The sequence below is a fragment of the Myotis yumanensis genome, unplaced genomic scaffold (genome assembly GCF_028538775.1).
Source record: "Myotis yumanensis isolate MYYU_CA2020_CCGP unplaced genomic scaffold, mMyoYum1.0.hap1 SCAF_18, whole genome shotgun sequence".
In the NCBI taxonomy this organism is placed as follows: Eukaryota; Metazoa; Chordata; class Mammalia; order Chiroptera; family Vespertilionidae; genus Myotis; species Myotis yumanensis.
This window is the reverse complement of record NW_027223769.1, coordinates 11,361,302-11,381,852: the sequence shown is the minus strand read 5'-3', so window position 1 is coordinate 11,381,852 and position 20,551 is coordinate 11,361,302. Positions and strand designations below refer to the sequence as shown.

The 20,551-nt window shown below is 56.8% G+C and overlaps 1 protein-coding gene across 5 annotated transcripts in view; it reads right to left on the bottom strand.

Annotated features, from left to right (window-relative positions):
* CBFA2T3 (CBFA2/RUNX1 partner transcriptional co-repressor 3) overlaps positions 1 to 20,551 on the bottom strand; it is a 94,470-nt gene that overhangs the window by 20,417 nt on the left and 53,502 nt on the right. For 2 of the 5 annotated variants that reach the window (XM_070399039.1, XM_070399044.1), the window contains exons 2-4: positions 7,112 to 7,264; positions 3,500 to 3,577; positions 42 to 283 (exon numbers count right to left, since the gene is read on the bottom strand). In XM_070399039.1, the coding sequence (XP_070255140.1) occupies positions 42 to 283; positions 3,500 to 3,577; positions 7,112 to 7,264 (473 nt within the window). Of the gene's footprint in view, positions 1 to 41; positions 284 to 3,499; positions 3,578 to 7,111; positions 7,265 to 7,782; positions 7,843 to 20,551 lie in introns of those variants that run through there. The other 3 variants (XM_070399043.1, XM_070399042.1, XM_070399041.1) reach the window with 3 other exon arrangements.

Here is a 20,551-nt window from a genome sequence, read left to right as displayed (position 1 = left end):
CTCAGCAGCCTCATCCTCTGTGGCCATGCTGCCCCACTCACCACAAGCCCCAGCACAAGCGTGCGGACGCGTTCCCCGATCTCTGGGGAGATGTCGCTGCCGAATTGCTGCAGGGTGGTGAGGAAGCGCTTGAGTTTGCTGAGCTGCCGTGCCCCGCAGGCTGGGGGCAGGTGTTGTGTGGACAGTGAGGCTGTGGATGAGGTGGCTGGGCCATTGCTGAAGCCGTTGGGCGTGGATGGGGTGCCGTTGATGGCTGTCGGCGAGTGGCTGCTGCCGTTCATTACTGTGGGGGGAGAGGGGAGTGAGGAGCACAGCAGAGAGCCAGAGTCCCTGCCTAGAGTCACAGGGACGCCATGGGAGCCCCACACCCTTTACAGATGCGTAATCTGGGGCCTGGAAAGGTGGAGCCTCGTCCCAGGTCTCAGGGAGTGGGGGCTGCTTGGTCAGACCCTCCACACCCAGGGGGGACGCCAGGCACACACCTAAGGCTGCTCAGTGTCTGCTGTGAACAGAGGGGCTTCTCCACTATTAGGGACCTGCTGGCCCACTTCCCCTCTCCTCGGGGGAGACCACTCCTCCACCCTCCTCCACCATGACAGCCCTGCGAGGTGCCCACTCTCAACAGGTGCCATCGCCCACACAAGGGCTCCAATCCCCGTGTTGATGGGACTCGGGTGGGGCAGAGGGACCCAGACACCCCAGGACAAGTGGGGCTGGATCCTGGCGGGGGAGCCCCTGGGCCGGGTGCTGTTGCGCAGGCTGTATGTGGAGAACCAGCAAGTTACCTAAGGGACCCACATGCATACACTGCAGGGCCCCAGGAGCAAGGCTGTGAGTTACCCAGGCCCTGGCGGCATCATCCAGGGTGTCCCAGGGCTGGCAGAGGCCAGGGGTGCTGGGAAATGGTCCCAGGACAGGACCTCCTCCCTCAGCCTTGGGTGACAAGCTCTCACACTGGAGGCGAGGGAGCCCTCTGTGCCCGATCACCTGCATCCCTGTCCCCTAGCCTCAGAAACCCTAGTGATGACCACCGGGGTCTACAGAGAGGTCAGAGGTCACAGGCTTCCAGGGCCCTTGGTAAGGGTGGAGGGGACTCGGGGTGGGGAAGCTGGATACTTCTGGGAGGCCTGAGGCTCAACTGCTAAACCTGGGAGCCACTCACACCTTATCCTTGGCTACCACACCGGCACCTGCTCCAGCGGCTCACTCTTGTTCTTACACTCAGCCCCTTGTATGCTCATCTGCCTGCTCCCTGTGGGCACTCCCTGCACGGGGATTGGGAGTGGGCCAATACACTGCAGGGCCCCAGGAGCAAGGCTGTGAGTTACCCAGGCCCTGGCGGCATCATCCAGGGTGTCCCAGGGCTGGCAGAGGCCAGGGGTGCTGGGAAATGGTCCCAGGACAGGACCTCCTCCCTCAGCCTTGGGTGACAAGCTCTCACACTGGAGGCGAGGGAGCCCTCTGTGCCCGATCACCTGCATCCCTGTCCCCTAGCCTCAGAAACCCTAGTGATGAGGCCCTATACCACCTGCACTAGCTTAGAAGGGGGTGAGACTTGGGGCCTGGCCTTGGTTTCTTTATATGCAAATGACCCCTGGCCCAAACCAGGGGTGGAGCTTCCCCACTCCACAGTGCTGGGCCCCTCTGCTCCGGCTTCTGCGGCTGATAGAACCACGGTTGTTCTTCTACCCATGGAAGGAGCCAGAAACGCTTGGCCTTGATTGCTTTCACATGTGGGTGATCACTCATCAATAACTGGCCCCCACTTAGCAGAAGTTCGGAAACCGCTGATGAGGCAGGACTGACACAATGCGCGTGGAGACCTGTCTGCCTCCCTGGTCTGGATGGTCGTAGGAGCGCCTTCTGGACCCTAGAAGTGACACCAGCTCTGGAATAGTCCCGCAGGGAGGTGCGCCTTGCTCAGCCTTCCCTCTCACTCTGGGATGAAGAGAGAACTCCAAACACAGGACAGGAAGAGGCCCCGTCCTCCCCCGTCTGAGGCATCATCCAGAGGACCCTTGGACAGACCAGAAGACTCCACTGTTGTGCTAATTTTCTGTCTCACCAGCGAGCTCCAGCCAACCCCACGGCGAACCCTGACACACACACACACCCTGGTCAAGACTGATGACAGCCACCAGCGGTCACACCAGCCAGGCCGGGAGATGGCCCCCTGCCACGGGAGACCTCTCCGCGGTGGGGGGCTCATTCCGAGTGGCAGAGTTGGGCTATCACCTGGGGTCTGGACCTTCCAGAGGCTTCTAAGATGTGTGGCTGTCCATGCTTCCTGGGTTCCCACCCACGGCCCCTGGCCCAGCCGGGGCCCAGCCTCCCTGCAGCTCCCTTACCAGCCTGCCCTCGGTGCCTGGGTCCTCCCGGAGGCCTGCTTGCCCTCGCTGGCCCGTGCTCCCTCCCTCAGGCTGCCGGGCAGTCTCAGCAGCTTGCTAAAGAGACGCCGAAAATAACCCCCGGCCACAAGTGCTTTCATTCCACAACAGGTGTGTTACTAAGTTAGACCGCACACGTGTCCCCGGCTGAGGTTTGGGGGCACACACTAGCACCCCCGCAGCTCCCCAGCCCTGGGCCTGGGCGGGGGTCAGGCTGGGATGATGAACCAACAAACAGCCTCCCTGCCAGCCCCTCTCCCCGCTGCAGAAGCAGCTCTGGGGCTGGGAATCACACCGTCCCGATAGCGCTGCAGCGCAGCGACGGCCAGACCCAAGAGCAAGGCCAGGCGTCACAGAATAATGGCGAGGAGGACCACGCATCACAGGACATAAATAATGCACAGTCATTATGTCACCTCCTCTTGGAGCCGGGAGCTACGCGGCAGCCACGCCTGGGCTGCGCAGTCCAACCTGCTTGCAGTGGGTGCCTGTCCTGACGCTGGCTGACATCACTCTGAGCATCGCTCCATGAAAACTTCCTGTTATGGACATCGGCCGTGGCCTGAGCACTTTGACGGCAATGTCCACTAGTGACCATAATGTCCACTGAGCACCCAGTATGTGCCAGGCCTCCCGCCGACTCCACCAGCAGCATATGACGACTTCTAGGTGGGGAAACTGAGGCACAGATGGTGGTACCTGCCCGAGGTCACCCCACTGGGAAGAGGAGGAGCTGGGATTTGACCCAGGCTGGGGTCTGCCCTTGAGCTGCTAAGCTACGGGACTTGCATTGACATTCTACCTTCTCACAACTCTGGGATCGGCCATATCCGCCCTGTTTTGTGGATCGGGAAAAAGGAACACAGAAGGTATCCACCTGCCTAACGTCACACAAGTCGTGAGGAGCAAGGCTGGGAGGTGACTGTGGGTCTGAGGACTCCGACTGCTCTGCTCCCCTGGGCCTGCCCCTCGGACCTCTCCTCAGACCTCCCTGACGTGCAGACGCAATAGTGGATTGTGTAGGCAAGTGGGGTCATTGTCAAGGCCTTCCCAGGCAGAGGGTGTGGGTGAGGACCTCCTGGGAGGCCTGTGGTTTTTGTTATTTTACTTACAAAGACAGACCATAGACCATTTTAAGCAGCCATGAAAACGGCCGTGGGGCAGGGACATCGCAGGCCCGTCCTCTCGATCTGTAAGCAAAATAAGAAAAACACTCTGTGAGGAAGGGGGCCACGGGCAGGTGGTTCTGCCCCGCGGGGTGTCTCAATCGGCCCCTCCCCTCTCTGCTTTATGACAGCAGTTTTGGGGATTGGGACTGTCACCACCTTAGGCCAGTCATTCCCTTCTGAAGGTCTCAGTTTTCTCTGTTACATGACGGGGCTTGGTTATGGGATCTCTTAAGGACATTTCTGGTGGGACCTTCCAGGGGCCTATAAGAATTCTGGCATCTCTATCTGCACGAGTGGGGTACCTGGTTCTTAAAATGTTCTCTTCCTGGAAGGTGCCTGCTGACCCCACTCAGCACCATCCTCAAGGGGCCCGGAGCCTGAGCTGACTTATGAATCAGGGCTAGGGGTCTCCATCGACAGACAGCCCAATGATGGTTCCAAAACGAAGCCCAGGACCATACTGCCATGAGGGGAGGAAGCACCAAACAGGAAAGAAGATTTGATTTGTTTGAGTTGGAATTAGTGAGTGGAGGCCAGAGGAGACAGGCTATGCTGCTGTAATCAGAAAGTGAGCCCCCTGTCACATGGGGTAATCAAGGGCAGGCTGGAGTGTTAGCCCTTTGAGGGTTCTCCCAGCTGCAGAGTAGCTCCTTACATTCCTTCCCAGAGTTCTCTCAGCCCCCTTGTCCATCTCCCTAGCCACACCACAGCTTCAACTCCAAAATGAATTTGTGCCTAGGGCGGTCACTGGGCAAGAAAACCACAGCCCTCCAGCCCTGGATCAAGGTCAGCCTCTGGTCAGCTAGGCTCACAGGCTGGTCCCAGGGAAGCTGGAGAGACTCTTGGCAGGAATCCGAGGCTGAGCACAGAGGCTCCGTCCATTCAGGCTGCCACCAGCCAGGTGCGTGGACATGGTTAACCACCCGCTTTCAGGGAATTCTTCGGTAGGGAACAAATCTTAGGCCACCTAGAGGTGGCCTGACACCCAGATAGATGGCCCCAGCAGCCCAGTGAAACTAAAGCATCAGCTTAGAAAAGAATTACTTGTCTCTTATGACCTCTGTGCTCTAAATAGAGCTGGGACCTCGAATCCAGGAGCGTGAGCCCGCAGTGGTGGGGGCGCATGGGGATGGGAGTGTGTAAGGGGAGCACCCTGAGCCACACACAGGCCTTCTGCCCACACGCACACCTGTTCACAGGCCTCCTGCAAGCACACAGGGGTGGTATCAGCTGACCTTAGCCCTGTCCCCAACCTGAAACACCTGGTTCCCAGACCATTGCTTTCTGGAACATGGGCTCCTAGAGAAAAGTAGGCTGAGGGAGACACATGTGCCCATGGGCCTCAGAGCCTTGGCCTGACCGTCAAGTGTCTGTTGGCTTCCCCTGCTTGGAACCGAACTCGAGGTGGGTTGTCACCTTAGGTCAGCGGTTCTCAACCTGTGGGTCACCAACCTGTGGGTCGAGACCCCTTTGGGGGTGGAATGACCCTTTCACAGGGGTCACCTAAGACCATCGGAAAACACATATATAATTACATATTGTTTTTGTGATTAATCGCTATGCTTTAATTATGTTCAATTTGTAACAATGAAAATACATCCTGCATATCAGATATTGACATTACGATTCATAACAGTAGCAAAATTACAGTTACGAAGTAGCAACGAAAATAATTTTATGGTTGGGGGTCACCACCACATGAGGAACTGTATTAAAGGGTCACGGCATTAGGAAGGTTGAGAACCACTGCCTTAGGTGGTGGCCATGGCCTGTTTCCTTGGGAGCTGCTGCTGCCCTGCAGGAGTAATTCCTTTTCCTGGCTGAGGTGCAGGCTGTGACGTTAAATACAACTCACGCCCCCCCCCCCCCCCGCCCCCGCCCTTTCTACCTACGGGGCCCTGACGGGGTGGCAGCTGTTGAGTAGATGGAGATGCTGCCTGCGTTCCAGTCAGAGGTGAGGACTGACTCTGCCAAAAGAGAGGGCAGGTGACCAGGCGGCCAGTGCCACGCAAGAATTGTGTGTGAGAAAGCCCAGCCTCTGGCCCCTTCTAGTGTGGCTGACAAAGGCAGACACGGACCTGTGGGCTGAGAACTGTGGAGTGAGAGCCCGCTGCCCTGGGCTCGTCCTGGGGCAGGAGGCAGGGCTGAGGACCTGTTCCAGTCTCTGTGATGCATGGGGACCCTAGCTAAGACCTGGTAGAAAGGGGGAGCCGGAGCCTTCTGTGCCAAGCGAAGGTGTAGGGAAGGGTATTGGTCACTAAGCTCCTACTGTGTGTTGAGATGTCCCTGTTTTCAGGCTGCCACACATGGCAGCAGGTGATATCACTTCCGTTTATCAAACTGAGGCTCGGAGGGTCAGGAGACTGGCTTAAGCCAATATCCTACAAACAAGGGGCCGAGCCTGACCCCACAGCCAATGCCTTTTTCCTGAGGGAGGCTGGGCCACGAAGCTGGGGCCAGCTTTGGGTGGCACACCCAGTGCCCTTTGTGTCCAGACATAGAGATCTAGACCGGCCTTGTGGTTCACCCCACGCTCTGGGAAGAGCTATGGGTCCTGGCTGGAGGCAGCAGCTCTTACTTCTTAGCCCCATGAGGACCAGGAGCCACAGGCTAAGGAGTCTGCGGCTCCTGCCACACCAGGGAAGCTTCATTTGGGTTTCAAAGCCTGGGGAAGGGTCCTTAGGTGTGGAGGTGGTACACAGGTTCTCTCCAATGCCCATCAGAAACCCTGAGGACACACTGCTAAGCCCCTGGCCCAAACCTGAGGATTTCCTTCCCAACTGTTCAGGATCCAAACTCACTGAGTCCCCAGCTTCTCTGACTCTAAGGAACAGACTCCAGCAGTGGTGGTGTGTTCCGGAGGACCCAGAGCTGCTGTGAGGGTCGAGACACTCAACCTGGATGTACCCAGGGCTGGCAAGGCACTGCCTAAGGGTCTGTTCTACCCACCACATTGCTGGCAGCTGAGGCCCTGCTGACCCCAGTTTCTGGCTAACCTGCACCCCCCATGGGGGCCAGGCTGCAGAGCCCCTGGTATTAGAGCCCGTGGGGAGCTCCTCTGAGACCAGAGCCGCCTCTGCTGGCTCTCCAGCAGGGCGCAGGCCTGACTGAGTTCACCTGCACTCCTGTAACCTGCTGTCTGACGGGGAAGCCCCGACCCTCTCCGAGTTCCAAACATAACAGCCAACTTTGATGGAATGTTCACGATATGCTGGCCACTGGGTAGGAACTTCTATTAACTCACTTGTCTGCACAGCAGCTCAGCGAGGCAGGGGCTATAGCCAGCTCTGCTGTATAGATGAGGAATGTGAGGCCCAGAGAGGTTGTGTAGCTTGCAAAAGGGCCCACAGTTACGAAGTGGAAGAGTTGGGATTTGAACCTCTGAGCCATGATGGACCCTCCCTTTTAAGGGCTCAACGGTGGATGTTTAAGGGTTTAGGAACCGGAGCACCGGCTCTATTAGCATGAAATGAGATTTGGCACCTCAGCAACTTCAAGGGCCCCAGAGATCTCTCTGCTCTGCCCCATGTGGTGCCCAGCCCTGGAGTTACTCACTTGTGTGGGGTGTGAAGGAGGAGTGCCGTGTGGTGCCCTGGGACGCAGAGGGTGGAGGGGGCGGCATGCTGGGGGGCGTGGACCGGGGCTGTGTCTTCACCTCCGCGGGGGAGTCAGGCATCGCGGCAGCCTTCTTCTCCTTCCTGTCCACTGCTGTGCCGGGGGTGCGGGGAGGGGAGAAAAGAGAAAGCCAGTGAAGCAGGCGGAGAGGGGAGGGGTCAGCACCTCCCCAGCCACACCTAGTGCCTGGAAAGCCCCGGCCCCCAGCAGCTGGGTTTGGGACTGTGCTGCTGGAGACCCAGGTGGGGGTTACCCAGCTGGACCCAAGGTGGCTCCGTCTCTGCCCACAAAGCCAGATCCGGCCCCAGGGCCTGGCCAATCCCAGATAAGCCCCAGGTGTGTTCACAGGTGGCTGATATCTCACCCACCTGGGACCAGAGGGTGGGCTTGGGTCAGCCCATCTCAGGTAGGCTGCAAGAGCCCTAGGCTGGCCAGAACGGGGGCTTGGATCCTCCCTGGGCTGTGGGTGGTGGACGCTCTGGTACTGCGGACCCGGGAGTCGGGCGGCACCCACTGAGGCAGCCTCCACCAGCACTTCCTAAAGGGCCTGTTCAGATGCACATGCTGGCCTCCCCACCCCATTTCTGATTAAGCCGGTGTGGGGTGGGCACCTGCGTTTCCATCAGGGCCCCAGGTGAGGCTGCTGCAGTGGGTTGAGGCCCCATTCAGGCTGGAATGGGGGTCTTCCAGGAGACATGGGGTGGTGGAAACTCCTTTTTAAAAAAAAATATATTTTATTGATTTTTTTACAGAGAGGAAGGGAGAGGAATAGAGAGTCAGAAACATTGATGAGAGAGAAACACCAATAAGCCGCCTCCTGCACACCTCCCACTGGGGGTATGCCTGCAACCAAAGTACACGCCCCCGACCGGAATCGAACCCGGGACCCTTCAGTCCGCAGGCCAACGCTCTATCCACTGAGCCAAACCAGTCAGGGCTGGAAACTCCTTTTTAACCATCTCCTGGCCCTGGGCAATTCCTGGGAGCAGCCAGGCTGGGGACATGATCAATTTCAGGCCCATCTAGGTCTGCCCACTCAAGGTGTGGTCTGTAGCTCAAGGGTTGAGGCCCTGGAAACTGTCAAAAGTCCTATGTGGTCTGATGCTCTGCTAGGGGCCAGCTGGGTGGAGAGAGGGTGGAAGTGGCAAAATGAAACCTGGGTGGGGCCTGAGCTCCCGGCCCCACAAAGCAGGACCCAGAGGAAAAGGCCTCTGAGTTACTCTGGCCAAACACACAGACCCTGAGGCAGCAGCTGCCTGGGCATTCTTTGCAGGTGCAAGGGGGTGAGCACTGGACCTCCCGCTCCATCTTAACACAGGGTCAGCCAGGGCCCGCCCGCGTAGGCCACAAAGACCTGGGAGCAGAGGCTGGGATTTCGGATGGCCCAGCTGCTCAGGACCGTGGAGGTGGACCTTCTCTACCTGTTACATAAGGAGGCACAGCCCACCCTGCCCTGAGCTCGTCTTGCTAACGCTGACGGGGTCTCATCCAGAGCCAGGGAGACTGTGGGGCAGAACCGCCGTCAAGGCTCAATGCCCCTTAGCAGTCACTGTGTGACTACAGTTCTTTTCCCTCTGCTCTCCCCCCATTCGCCCCTTGCTCAGGGCAGACACATAGACATGTGTGTGTGGGGGGGTGGCCCGCCTCTGGGGATGGTGATTAATAATGCTCACAAATGGCATGACCATTATCTCATGCTCAATGCTGTGCAAACCTCCCTTCATCTCTCCCTACCTCCCCCTCACAGAGAGGAGATCCCCACCCGTCCGCAGCACCAGGGAGGGGCTCTCACAGTCCTCCACACTCCAGGGTCCCGGGGGGTGAGAGGGAAGCCCCCGCCCTGCTGGGCCCATGGAGGGAAGCAGCCAGAATCAGCCGTCACCCAGCCTCGCAGCACCTGCTGTCCACTCAGCTGCAGCCGCTGGCCTCCCTCCCGCCGGGCACCCCACACCCCCTTCCCCACAGCCAGCCTGTCAGGAGGCTGATGGCTGGGCACATGTGCACTGCAGCTGTGGGGCCCGTCAACACCATGCCTGGCTGCAGGGCCGGTGGCCAGTCCCTGGTGACAACCAAAGAAGGCAAGCGTGGCTGGCCGCCGTGGGCCTTGGGCCACCCCTAAGGGTGCAGGCTGTCCTGGCCAGCCCTTCATCTGACCAGGCCACCCCAGGGCAGGCAGTGCCACCAGCATGCTTGGAAGGGTGTTTCGGATGCCAACTTGGGACATGGGCCGCAGGCCTGTTCTGACTTTCCAAAGCCCTTCCACACTGGGGCTTGGCGGAAGCCTTAGAGACTAAACAGACCAGAAAAGCAGATAAAGGAAAACCCCGCTGGGGAGGGCCACTCAACGTACTGACACTCCTTACACGGAGCTTGTTAACAGGACCCTCAATGGTCAGAGAGAGGCGGAGGAAGGGTCCAGGCAGGACAACTCGGCACGTCGCACTATCTCCACAGCCCGAGAGCGGGCTCAGGATACACTCATGCCACAGTGCCTGCTGGGACTCGAGGCTGGAGCAGGCAGAGCTCCGCTGGTGCCCAGCAACCTTGGGTGAAAAGGAGAGGGAGGCAGACGCAAGGCCATCTGTTTGCGTAGGAGAGGAGGCAGGTCCTGCTCTCGGCACTGGACAGTCATCAATCCTTTTATTCTCACCAAAACCCTGTTTTGCAGGCACAGAGGGGTGCAGTAATCTGCCCAAGGGCACACAGCAAGTATGGGTGCCTCCCTGCAGTCACATGGGATTGCAGGGTTTCGTGGTTGTCACCCACAGGCACCCTTCTCCTTTTTGAAGAGGCATCACGTTGCCCCAGCTGCTGCCTGGATTGTGCGTCCTGAGCATGCTAGGACCATAGGTGCGCCACACGGGATCTCATGAGTCTTTCTTGAATCTTGTTTAAGTCCTGGCTCTATTTCCCTCCGGGCAATGTGACCTAGGGCAAGTTACCGCATCTCCGTGCCTCCATAAGGGGCAGCTGGAGGTTCGATGAGATCAGGTGAAGCGTCTGCACATAGGAGCACTCAGTGAAATGCGGCAAAGGGTTATAGAGCAACTCATGTGCTGCGTCCCTGCTCCCGAGGCTGCCCGCAGCACAGACCCCGCCTCGGAAAGGACAGGCCTCAGTGCACAGCAGAGGTGGTGTGGAGATGAGGAGGACCAGCACTGTGGGCAAGGAACAGAGCACAAAGGCCAGAGGCGAGTGCTCAGGGCCTCTAGTTGCACAGAAAAATCGGGAAGGAAGGCCAGCTGGGGCTGGGCTGGCGAGTGTAGATGCCTGCACGGCAGCGGGAGCCACGGAGGGCTCTGCACGCAGCTGGAGCGGGTCTGGAGTGCGCACACGGTTTCTCTGGCCTAAACCCCTTCAGCGGCTTCCCTGCACATGGGCTTCACCAGGCTTACCCCCAGGGCAAACACAGGTGCCTCTCTACACTCTAAGGAGCCACCAGACAGGGGTAACTCTGTTCTCCCTGTGCTGGCTTCCTGCTCTGCCCCCCTTCAAGGCCTCATACTGAGCTAAGGCTGCTCGGGCCCCCCCCCCCCAGACTCATTGGGAGGCTCAGAGCCCCAGCGGCTCTCAAACGACCTTCCTGCCCAAGGCAGCCAGCGTAGGGATGTCCAGGAGGGACCCTGTGCCCATAAGCCAGTGAGAGCAGGAGCGGCCAGGGTATGAGGGGAATGGGAGAGTCCAGGGGAGGGCCCTGCTGTTGGCTTCTAGGTGCCAGTGAGAGGGCCACCCTTTCCCCATTTCCCACCAAGGCTGCTGAGGGGCCAGCATGAGCCGGCTCAGAGGGCAGAGCTCCCACAAGTTCGAACCGCCACCCGTAAACCTGGGCCAGCCCCACAAGACACTCGTTCCCTCCCCATTCTTTGTCCCCTCCCTCCTCCAGTGTCCACTCTCAGGTGTCCTCAGACCCAGTCGGAGCTGGGCTCGTGCCCTGCACGTCCACACAGCGTCCCCAGAAAGCGCTGTCAGGGCCCAGGTGTTGGCTCTCCAAGGTAACCAGCCTGTGAGAGGCAGACCAAGGCCTGCCCTGTCCATCGGACCCCCGCGCTTATTCATCTTCTAACAGGCTGTCCCCGACCCCCTACAGGGGCTTTCTTTGTTGTCTTTCCCACCATGGATGCACAAGGGATGGGGGCCTGCTGGTTCCTGAGTAGCTGGTGTCTTGATATCGTCTGAGTGTGCAGGAGCCGATTCACGACATCCTAGTGAGTGAGAGGGGAGAGGGCGGGCAAAAGCGCCCTGTCCTCTCCAGCCCCTGGGATCTGGGCTTCCTGCTCCAGTTCACGGTCAGAGCTCCCCGCCCCCTGCCCGCTGCTCCCAGCACTAAAGAACATTCCCAGACCCTGTGCTCCCAGGGCCCGAGGGACTCCCTGTGTCTTTCCCAGACGGGTATCCAGTTCCCAGCGAAATGTCACTAATCCATCGACAGAGGAAGCAGCTCTCCAAGGCCAGGCGGAGTTGGTGGGAAAGAACACGGAATGTGCCGGAACAAGCCACCCCATCCATCACTGTCCGTGTCTGCCTGTGGTTCCCAGCCCACACTGCCTGGCTGAGAACTGGCCGTCGACCAGGGCTCCCAGCCCTGGGGTTCTAGAACCCTCTGCAGGAGGAGGACCTGCTAGCATCAGCACAGCTCATTTTCCCGGCCTTGCCCTCCTTGAATCCACGTTGCTGCCAAAATAACAAGCTCCCGCTTTGATCTTTTGTAGTCTGATTCCTACTGCTACCTCATTTGACCCTCACGAAAGCCGTGGGGTGTAGGAAGTGACAGGTAACCTGCCGCAGGATCTTTGCACAGGCACCAACAGGTACTGACAGAAACAACAGGTAATCTCAGCTGTTGCTGCCTCAGGCCCTTTGCACGGGGACTGACAGGCAACAATGCCAGGGCCCTGCCCTAAGCACCCTGCACGAACCACCTCATCTTGTCCCCACAGCAAGCCTGTGAGGTGAACAGGTGAAGAAACTGAGGTACAGGGTGGGGAAGACGTGAAGCCAGGCTGCCTGGCCCCAGAGGCCACTCTTTTGTGGGGTCTTGGGACAAGCTCCCACACAGAAACCGAGTAGGTGCTGCTCCTGGGTTGGGCGCAGGCCCCCCCCTCCCCCCCATGCCCCTCTCCAGGAGCTGACCTGCAGGCAAGGGTTCCTGAGGTCCATGGGGGGCTGGGGAGGGGCCCTGAAGGTTTCAGCCCCTCTCAAGTCCCCATCATAACAAAGAGGCAGGTCTCAGAAGTACTGAGTGTGTGAGCAGAGCCTTTTCCAGGGCTGCCGGGTAAGCTTGGTGTGGGGGGCTCTGCACCGGAGGAAGGGCACTGTGCCCGTTTCCTCCTCTGTAACACAAGCAGGGACTCTGGGCACCTGCCCAGCCTCAGTCTCCACATCTGTAAGAAGGAGTAAGGAGAGAGCACTCAGAGGGCAGAGCAACATGCGATCACGGTGACTGATGGTGACGAGGACCAAAGGAAACCAGCGTGTAACCGTTGTCCAGTCATTTTCCTTTTGCATCTTGCAAACATTGCCTCTTCCTTGCAGGAAAGTGCAGATGAGCAAAAGGAAAGGAAGCCCCACTGCGAGGTTGTCCGGCCAAGGCTACCCTCACCACGTCCTCCACAACCAGGTGAGACTGACAAGCCCGTACCCACCATCCCCTGAGAGGTGAAGGCTCTGCAGGTGGGTGGGGGGCAGAGCCAGGAACCGGCCCCGTCTCTGAATTCCCAGCTTCTGCCTCTGTGGGCAGCGGGCCACTACCTTAAAGTCCTGCCAAGGTAAACCTGTCTGTTCGACTTTCTTGGGAACCGGAGTGGGAAGTGCCCTCTAAGGCACGTTTCCTAAGACGGGGAAAGGTGGCTGCCTGTGTCCCAGCCAGTGCCCTTGAGCGCACACATGGTCCTCTGTGACTGGCTGTCCCCTTTGCCCGCCCCTCCCACACTCCGCCCTTGTGTGCTTGGCTGTGTCTGCCTCGGGCCTTTGCCTGGCTGTTCCCACTGCCAAGAGTTCCTTCCCCTGGATACCTGGAGATCTGCTTGCATCCTCCACCTCTTTGCCCAAATGCAAAACCAAGAGTCCAGGACAGTACCAGGCACACAGTAGGCACTCAACAGATACTTGCTGAATTATGACCAAGACGACCCGGGAGGCAGCCCATCAACAGGAGACTGTTCCGGGCTTCCCGGCCCACAGGCTTCCTTTTACCAGTCACGATTCCTGAGCCCTCTGCCTCAAAGTCCGCCCCTAAGTACTGTCACCTCCTGGCCACCTTCTCTGTGTGGCAACGTCCTGATCCAGGTGGGTGTCTGGGGTAGGAAGGTCAGGGTTTCACCCAAGGCCACAGCTCAATGAGGTTGCCTGGCTCAGAGTTCTGATTCCTAGACACTGCTGTGCCTGCCAGGATTTTCATCCATTTGCCAGTCCATCCATCCATTCATTCACAGACCTCCTATTACAATGGTGCTTGGCCCCTTCTAATTACAAATAACCCCTGACCCTCCTACAAGCCTGTCACCAAACTCATGGAAGAGAGAGAAAGTGTGAGTGTGTTTGGGGAGAAATCAGGCTACACATGCGTCAGGGTGTCCCCCATGGGCAGGATCCCTTAGAAGATGTAACGGAGCCATGGACACCAAAGCAGCACAGTGAGCCCGGGGAGCCAGGCTGGGGTCAGCCATTGGGGACGCCATCTTTGGAGCAGCAAGCAGTTCGGTGAGGGGTGGAGCCGGGTCCCCTGGTTTTCGGAGCAGCCCTCCTGAGTGCTCAGTGCCCACGGGCCCTTCGTGTCCACACAAAGAGTGATGTCCTTTCTGGCTCAGGTGGCCCCAGGGAGGTTTTCTGGCCTCATATCCATGGGATCTTGAAAGCCATGAGAGACAGGGTGGTGCAGGAAAGTCTTTCTTTGAAGGCCTGGGTGCCCTGAGTGCCCGCAGGGCCCCGTCTCTGGGAAGACCCCACGCAACCTGTGCTGACTGCTGTGTGGCCCGGGAGAGGTGAGACAGGCTACACTACCAGTTCACAGAGGGGCCCCGTCCCCAGAGTGGCCGGAATTCAAGATGCAAACAGGAGGTGCAGTGAGAGAGGGGGAGCCAGCTCTCTCATGGAGGAGGGGGCATTTGAGCCTCCAAACCTTTGCTTAGGCAGCTCTGGCCCCTAGAATGCCCACCCTCCTCCCCTCAAGGGTTGCCTGGAGAGTGGGTGGGGGCTCCTCTCCTGCAACCTTGGGGTCTTGAGTAAGCCAGGTGATCTCTCCACTGAGAGCAAACTTCCTGGCGGGGGTGGGCACCCCAACTCTTCTGGACCCTCTTAAAGGGAATAAATGGAGGGAAAAGTTAGGCCCGAACCCTCAGGCAGCAGCCACATCTCAGAGGGGTCTGGGACCAGAGATGGCAGGGGGCTCCCAGGCTGGGGCAATGGTGAAGGGATGTGGAGGGGCTGCCTGTGTTCAGGGCAAACCCTACAGCCAGATGGGTGGGTCTGACCAGGAGGGACCCATCCCCCAGCCCTCAAGGCCAATGTCAGGGGGACACTCATCTTTGATCCCAGACCTCGGCAAAGCAGGGGATTTTGGGGGTGGCGCAGCCTAATGAGTCCCAGGCGCTGGAACTTGAGTTACTTCCCACATCTGGTTTCTATTAAGGCCTCCACCACCCGATGAATAAGTAATAATATAAAAACACAAGGATTAGTATTTTCCCTTCCATTGCTCCAGGCGGGCCTCCTGCCCAGCCCTGCCCAGTCCTTGGGGCCTGACCCGGGTGGGCTGTTCCTCTGCCTGCCACCGCCCTTCCCACAGCACAGTATTGAGCCACCCCTCTCCTGGCCCCAGGGACCCCGATCCCCAGGCCTACGGGTGATGACTGTGAAGATTGCAGGTCATCATGACAACAATGTTGGCCCAGGAGTCAGGAAACCTGGGTTCCCATCCTGCTCTGTGACCAACTACTGTGAACTCGGGAAATTACCCAGCTGGCCTCCGAGCCTCAGTTTACCCTTTGGTAAATGGGGCCTGTAACTCTGCTTCTTGGGGTGGGGATGGTCTTAAATAAGGGACCCAGAAGGGCCCCGTGAACTGGAAACTACATGGTCGGGCCATCAGGGGGCAGGTTCTGGTTGGCCTTCCTCCTCACCCGCCTCAGTCTCTCAGCCGCAAGGGCAGTGGCTTTTCTACTCTGGGCCTGAGTTTTCTCACCTGTAGAATGGGGATGGGAACAGACCCCACTCCTCAGAGTACAGGAAGGGCAAAACTCATTAATCCAGGGAAAGCATCCTGCTTGCATGGGGCACAGAGGAGACCCTGCTGTGGGGTCCTGGAAGGAAGGATCTGTCCTCGGCATGTGTGCACAACTTTGATTTTATTTATTTATTTATTTTAATCCTCACCTGAGGATATTTTTTCATTGATTTTTAGAGAAAGTAGAAGGGAAGGGGGAGAGACAAAAAGAGAGAAACATCGATGTGAGAGAGACACATTGATTGGTTGCCTCCCGCACGCACTCTGACCAGGGCCAGGGCTCAAGTCTGCAACCGAGGTACGTGCCCTTGGCGGGAATCAAACCCGAGACCCGCAGTCTGCAGGCTGATGCTCTATTCACGGAGCAAAACCAGCTAGGGTACAACTTCGATTTTAAATAGTTTCTCTTTTGCTAAGAGCTGTTTCTGTGCCGGGGCTTTTGAAACACTTCTCCCATTCAACTCTCCTGACAAAATCCTGAGGTGTTAGGATCCTGAGTTACAGATGGGGAAACTGAAGCACAAATTAGTTACGTCACTGGCCCCAGGCCACATGGCCATCACACAGCAGACCCCGTGTGTGTCCAGCTCAAAGGCTGAAGCGCCCAGCTGGTTGGTGGCAGCGCTTGTCTCTCCCTGTGGATGTACTCAGAGCCTGCCCAGAAGGGGCCAGCCAGCCTCCGTCCAATGAGAGAGTCCACAAGAGAATGTCCCAGGGGCACAGGGAAGCACCCTCACAAATTCAGGGGGACACTTGGCAGTGGGCAGGCTGCCCACCATCATAAGCAGGAGTTCATGACATCCTGTCAGGGTGAAGGGAGCCGGTATGCCTGGGTGGGGAAGTCCCTTCTACCACTGAGATGCTGCAACATTGGACCAGACCCAATCCCACCAGAACTCCCCTCCAGCAGGGCCCACCCACCCCTTCTGAACCGGAAAAGCACAGCCCATGTTATGCCTATAAATGAGCCTGGGGCTCATCAAAGAAGCTGGGGCAAAACTGCTCGATGGGTGGCAGATGGACTGAGTGTACCCTGCACATCTCCTGTGCTCTGACTGCCTTACAGTCCCTGGGCCCAGCTCTTGCTCTTGTCCTGCTCGGGACCTCTGCACCTGCTGGGGCGCTGCCCCCCATCGCAGCAAGGCTGTCTCCTTCTCATTATTCAGATTTGGGCTCAAATGCCCCTCCTCAGAGCAGCCTTCCCTGCTCACCCAAGTCAAACTGCCCCACCCCTGTGCTTCCTGCTACGTCACCCAATTTTATCTGCTTTGGGACACTTGTCAGCACCCGGAATCAATCATTGGCTGTGTTGGTCCTTGTGCCCACTGCCTGTCTTCCCAATCACACGGTCTTGTCTTTCTCTGTACTGGTCCCAGAATAATCGCCTGACACTTAGTAGGTCCTCCATGAAGGTTTGTTGGCTGAACACTAAGAAAGAGTGTGCTTCCTACCTGCCCTCTGTTGCCCTGGATCCCATCTATGCATGTTTGAGAGCTTGGCCCACTGTGGTGGGAGAGAACCTGGGTCGGGCTTGGGTCAGGACCTGTGCCCCTGCCAGGGTTCCTGCAAGCAACTCCCATGTGTGTAAGTGGGAAGGACATCCATCCCTTCATGCTGTGTCTGAGGACCAAGGAGCTATTGGAGCCTATCCCACAGCAAGGAAGCTTGGTTACAGCTACTAAGATCCCCTCCACCTCTGAGGTGGATGCATTGCAAGTGGCCTCAATTATTTGCTCTTCCTGACCCAGGCCCACTGCAATGTGACTGCGGCTCTACCTATCCAGAGACAGGGTTGCTTTTTGCCCTTGGATCTGGGCTGGCCCTGGGACTTTGTATGGCTAATAGGATGCAGTAAAAGTGATGTCAGTCAACTGTGAGCCTGGACACAGAGGCTGGCTCCACTTGCTCTCTTGTTGACCCTCCTGCTGGAGGGCGAGACATGCATAGGGGAGTTGTCCCAGCTGAGGGCGTAGTCATGTGGGGTGCCCAGGCACAATCAGCAGAGCTGCTGATCTGGAACCCACAGCTGAACACAGACCCACATCTTCCCATAGTCCCAAAAGCAAGCCCAACCAGGATCAGAACTTCCCAGATAAGCCTGACTAAACTGCCAACCCAAACAGCAGAACTATGATCCAAATAATGGTAGTTATTTCAAGCTACTGTTTGGGGGTTATTTATTACACAGCAGTAGCTAACTGATACATTTTAGTATTGAGAACTACAACATATTGGAGCTGGAAGGGAGCTTAGAGACCAACCAATCAGAACTTAAAGATGGCAAACTGAAGTTGAATCAGGGCCTCCTGCCTCTTGGCTCCCCACTCCTCTTGAACTGGAAAAGCACAGGCCATGTTATACCTATAACATGATGGTGGTGACTTGGCTTGGACAAGCAAACCCACCTTAGCGAATGTGTTCAAAGGTCATTATCAGGATGCCAGCCAACAGTTACCTACAAGGATGCTCATCATAGCATTATAAGAGTGAAGACAGGTAATAAATAAGATGACCACAATAGAGGGCTTGTTAAAGAAACTTTCTGGTTAATGCAACATTTTGGAATCTTCAAAACTATGCTATTGTTACATTCACTTTGGAAACTTTTTCAGTATCCAATAGCCTGAACTATCACACATCCCACGCCACAGTGATTTTACTCCTAGGCCCAGAACCAACAGATGTGCAAACCCATGTGAGTCAGCAGCAAGCAATCATAGTGGTCATCAGCCACCTTGTCACAAAGGCCCAAAGGGAAGCCCTCCAAATGCCCATCAAGAGTCAAATGGTCATGAGTCATGGCAGATCCACACGGTGAAATATTGTATAGCAAGGAAAAAGGACAAGAACAACCATATGCACCAACATGGATGCATCTCATAAACATGTGAGTGAGTGGTTGCCACGAGACCCCAGAGAGCGCATGCCATGTGCTTCCATTTATATGAAGTTCAGAAACAGGCAAAATGGTCTATGGTGTCACAGTCAGGTTGGGGGTTCCCTTGACAGAGAGTGACTGGGAGGGGATCAGGGCCTGAGGGCAGGGCAGGCAATGTTTGTTATCAGAACACTTTATGAAGTTCATGCTGCACACTTTTCCATGTGTGTGTTATATTTCAAATACCCGCTACTAGCAAAAATGATGCCATGATAGATAGAATATTATCTAATGATCTGGAAAAGTGACTCATGAGTGAGAATCAAAGGAGGTGACAAAAGCATGTAATTCCATCTTGTAAGTAAACATATGCACAGAAAAATGATGAGAAATGAACTGTGACCATGGTTCCTGGGTAGAAAGCAGGTCAGAGCCATTATGTTCTTGCTGGTGTCTTCAAGGAGAGTCTGGGGTTCTGGTCGGGCTGCGGAGCCCATAGGTCCGACTGGCCACTGATGCCCCGACCCCTTGGCCCTGAGCCCTGTGGGCTGTTACGGAGTCTGGTCTTGTACAGCGTACTGGCAGAGTTAAAGTGGGGGAGGGTGGAGAGCTCAAAGAGCTGGAATGAAAACCTTCCCTGCTCTCCAAAGGGCAGCAAACACGATCCAGATGTCAGGCCTGCTCACCCTGTAGCTAGCACACAAAGGAAGCACATTCCTCACCCAGCTGCTGGACTGAGAGCTGCGGGGGAGGCGCCCGACATCTGGGCCCCTGCTGCAGGAGGAGGGGCTGCCAGACTGGGGGAGGGGCAGCAAAAATCCCGGACGCCCTCCTCTCCCAGCACTGGTCCTGGTGCTCTGGAGTCTCCTCTCATCTTCCCAGGTCCATTGCCACCAAGGGCAAGTGGCCCATCTGCAGACTGGTGCACCGACCTGCGTGTGAATGGGCTATGACAATGAATGTGGTGGTCTGGCTGCCCGGGTGGGTGGGCACAAGGGGGTGTGGGTATATGTAGAGAGATAAGTGGGTAAGTAGGAGGCAGATGGATGGGTGGGTAGATGATGGATTGATGGATGGGTAGATTAAGGATGCCTGGGTGTGTGGGGTGGATGGGTGGACAGATGGAGGAGTGGGTGGGTGAATTTTTGAATGGATGGATAGGTGGGTGGGTGGATGGATGGATGAACGGTTGGGTTGGATAGATGGAAGGATGGATGGACAGATGAGTAGATGTGTGAGTGAGTAGATGGATGGTGCTCTGACCTGAGTGAGATGCAGATGAGTCCCTTCTCAGGTGCTCAAAGGTGGTGGGGGTGGTGGAAACACAGGCCACTATAGTCATACAGTGGTGAGAAAAGCCCACTTTGGGGTTAGACAAGCTCAAGATCAGCCCCTGACCTCATCTCTTAGGTGGCTGTGGGCAAGCCTCCTTGCTTCTCTGAGCCTTGGTTTACTCATCTGTACACTGAGGAGGATGTTGTGAGGATTAAGTAAGAGACTGTTAAGCGAATGCCCACAACTGCTTTGCGCTTGCGTACACACACACACACACACCCCCTATCTAGGACATGTTGGTTGGGGGCTAGGGACTCTAGGAGAGTGTCTCACCAGGCTTGAGCGGATTCAGTGAGGGCCTCCTGGAGTAAAGGACACCTATGCTGAGATTTGAACAGAAGAAGAGTCCAATGATAGAGTTTGTCTCCCCGCCGCCCCCCGCTTATGGGCTGCGACAGAGGGACAGCATATATATATATATATAGTGTGTGTGTGTGTGTGTGTGTGGTGTCTGCTTGTGTATTTCCTATAGGGAGGGGATGTGACCCCAAAGAAAGGCTGCAGAACACCCCTGGATATTTAAAACATGATATGTTCATGTACACAGTATCTCTAGAAGTAAACAGAAACTGCACTTGGGAAGAAGGGGAGCAAGACTTCCTTGTCTCTGCATTCCCTTCTGTAACAGACCCTCCCCCCCCTCCCCATTTAAACCATGTACTTGATTGATTGATTGATTGATCTTTTAATCCTCACCTGAGGATATTTTTTTCCATTGCTTCCTAGAGAGAGTGGAAAAGGGGGGGTGGGGAAAAGAGAAAGAAACATCAATGCGACAGACACATTGCCTCCCTCACAATCCCTGACTAGGGCCAGGGGATCAAACCTGCAACCCAGGTACATGCCCTTGACTGGGAATAAAATCTGAGACCCTTTGGTGCAAGGGCTGACGCCCTAATCACTGAACACACCAGCCAGGGTCCTTGCTTTATTTTTTAATTGCTTG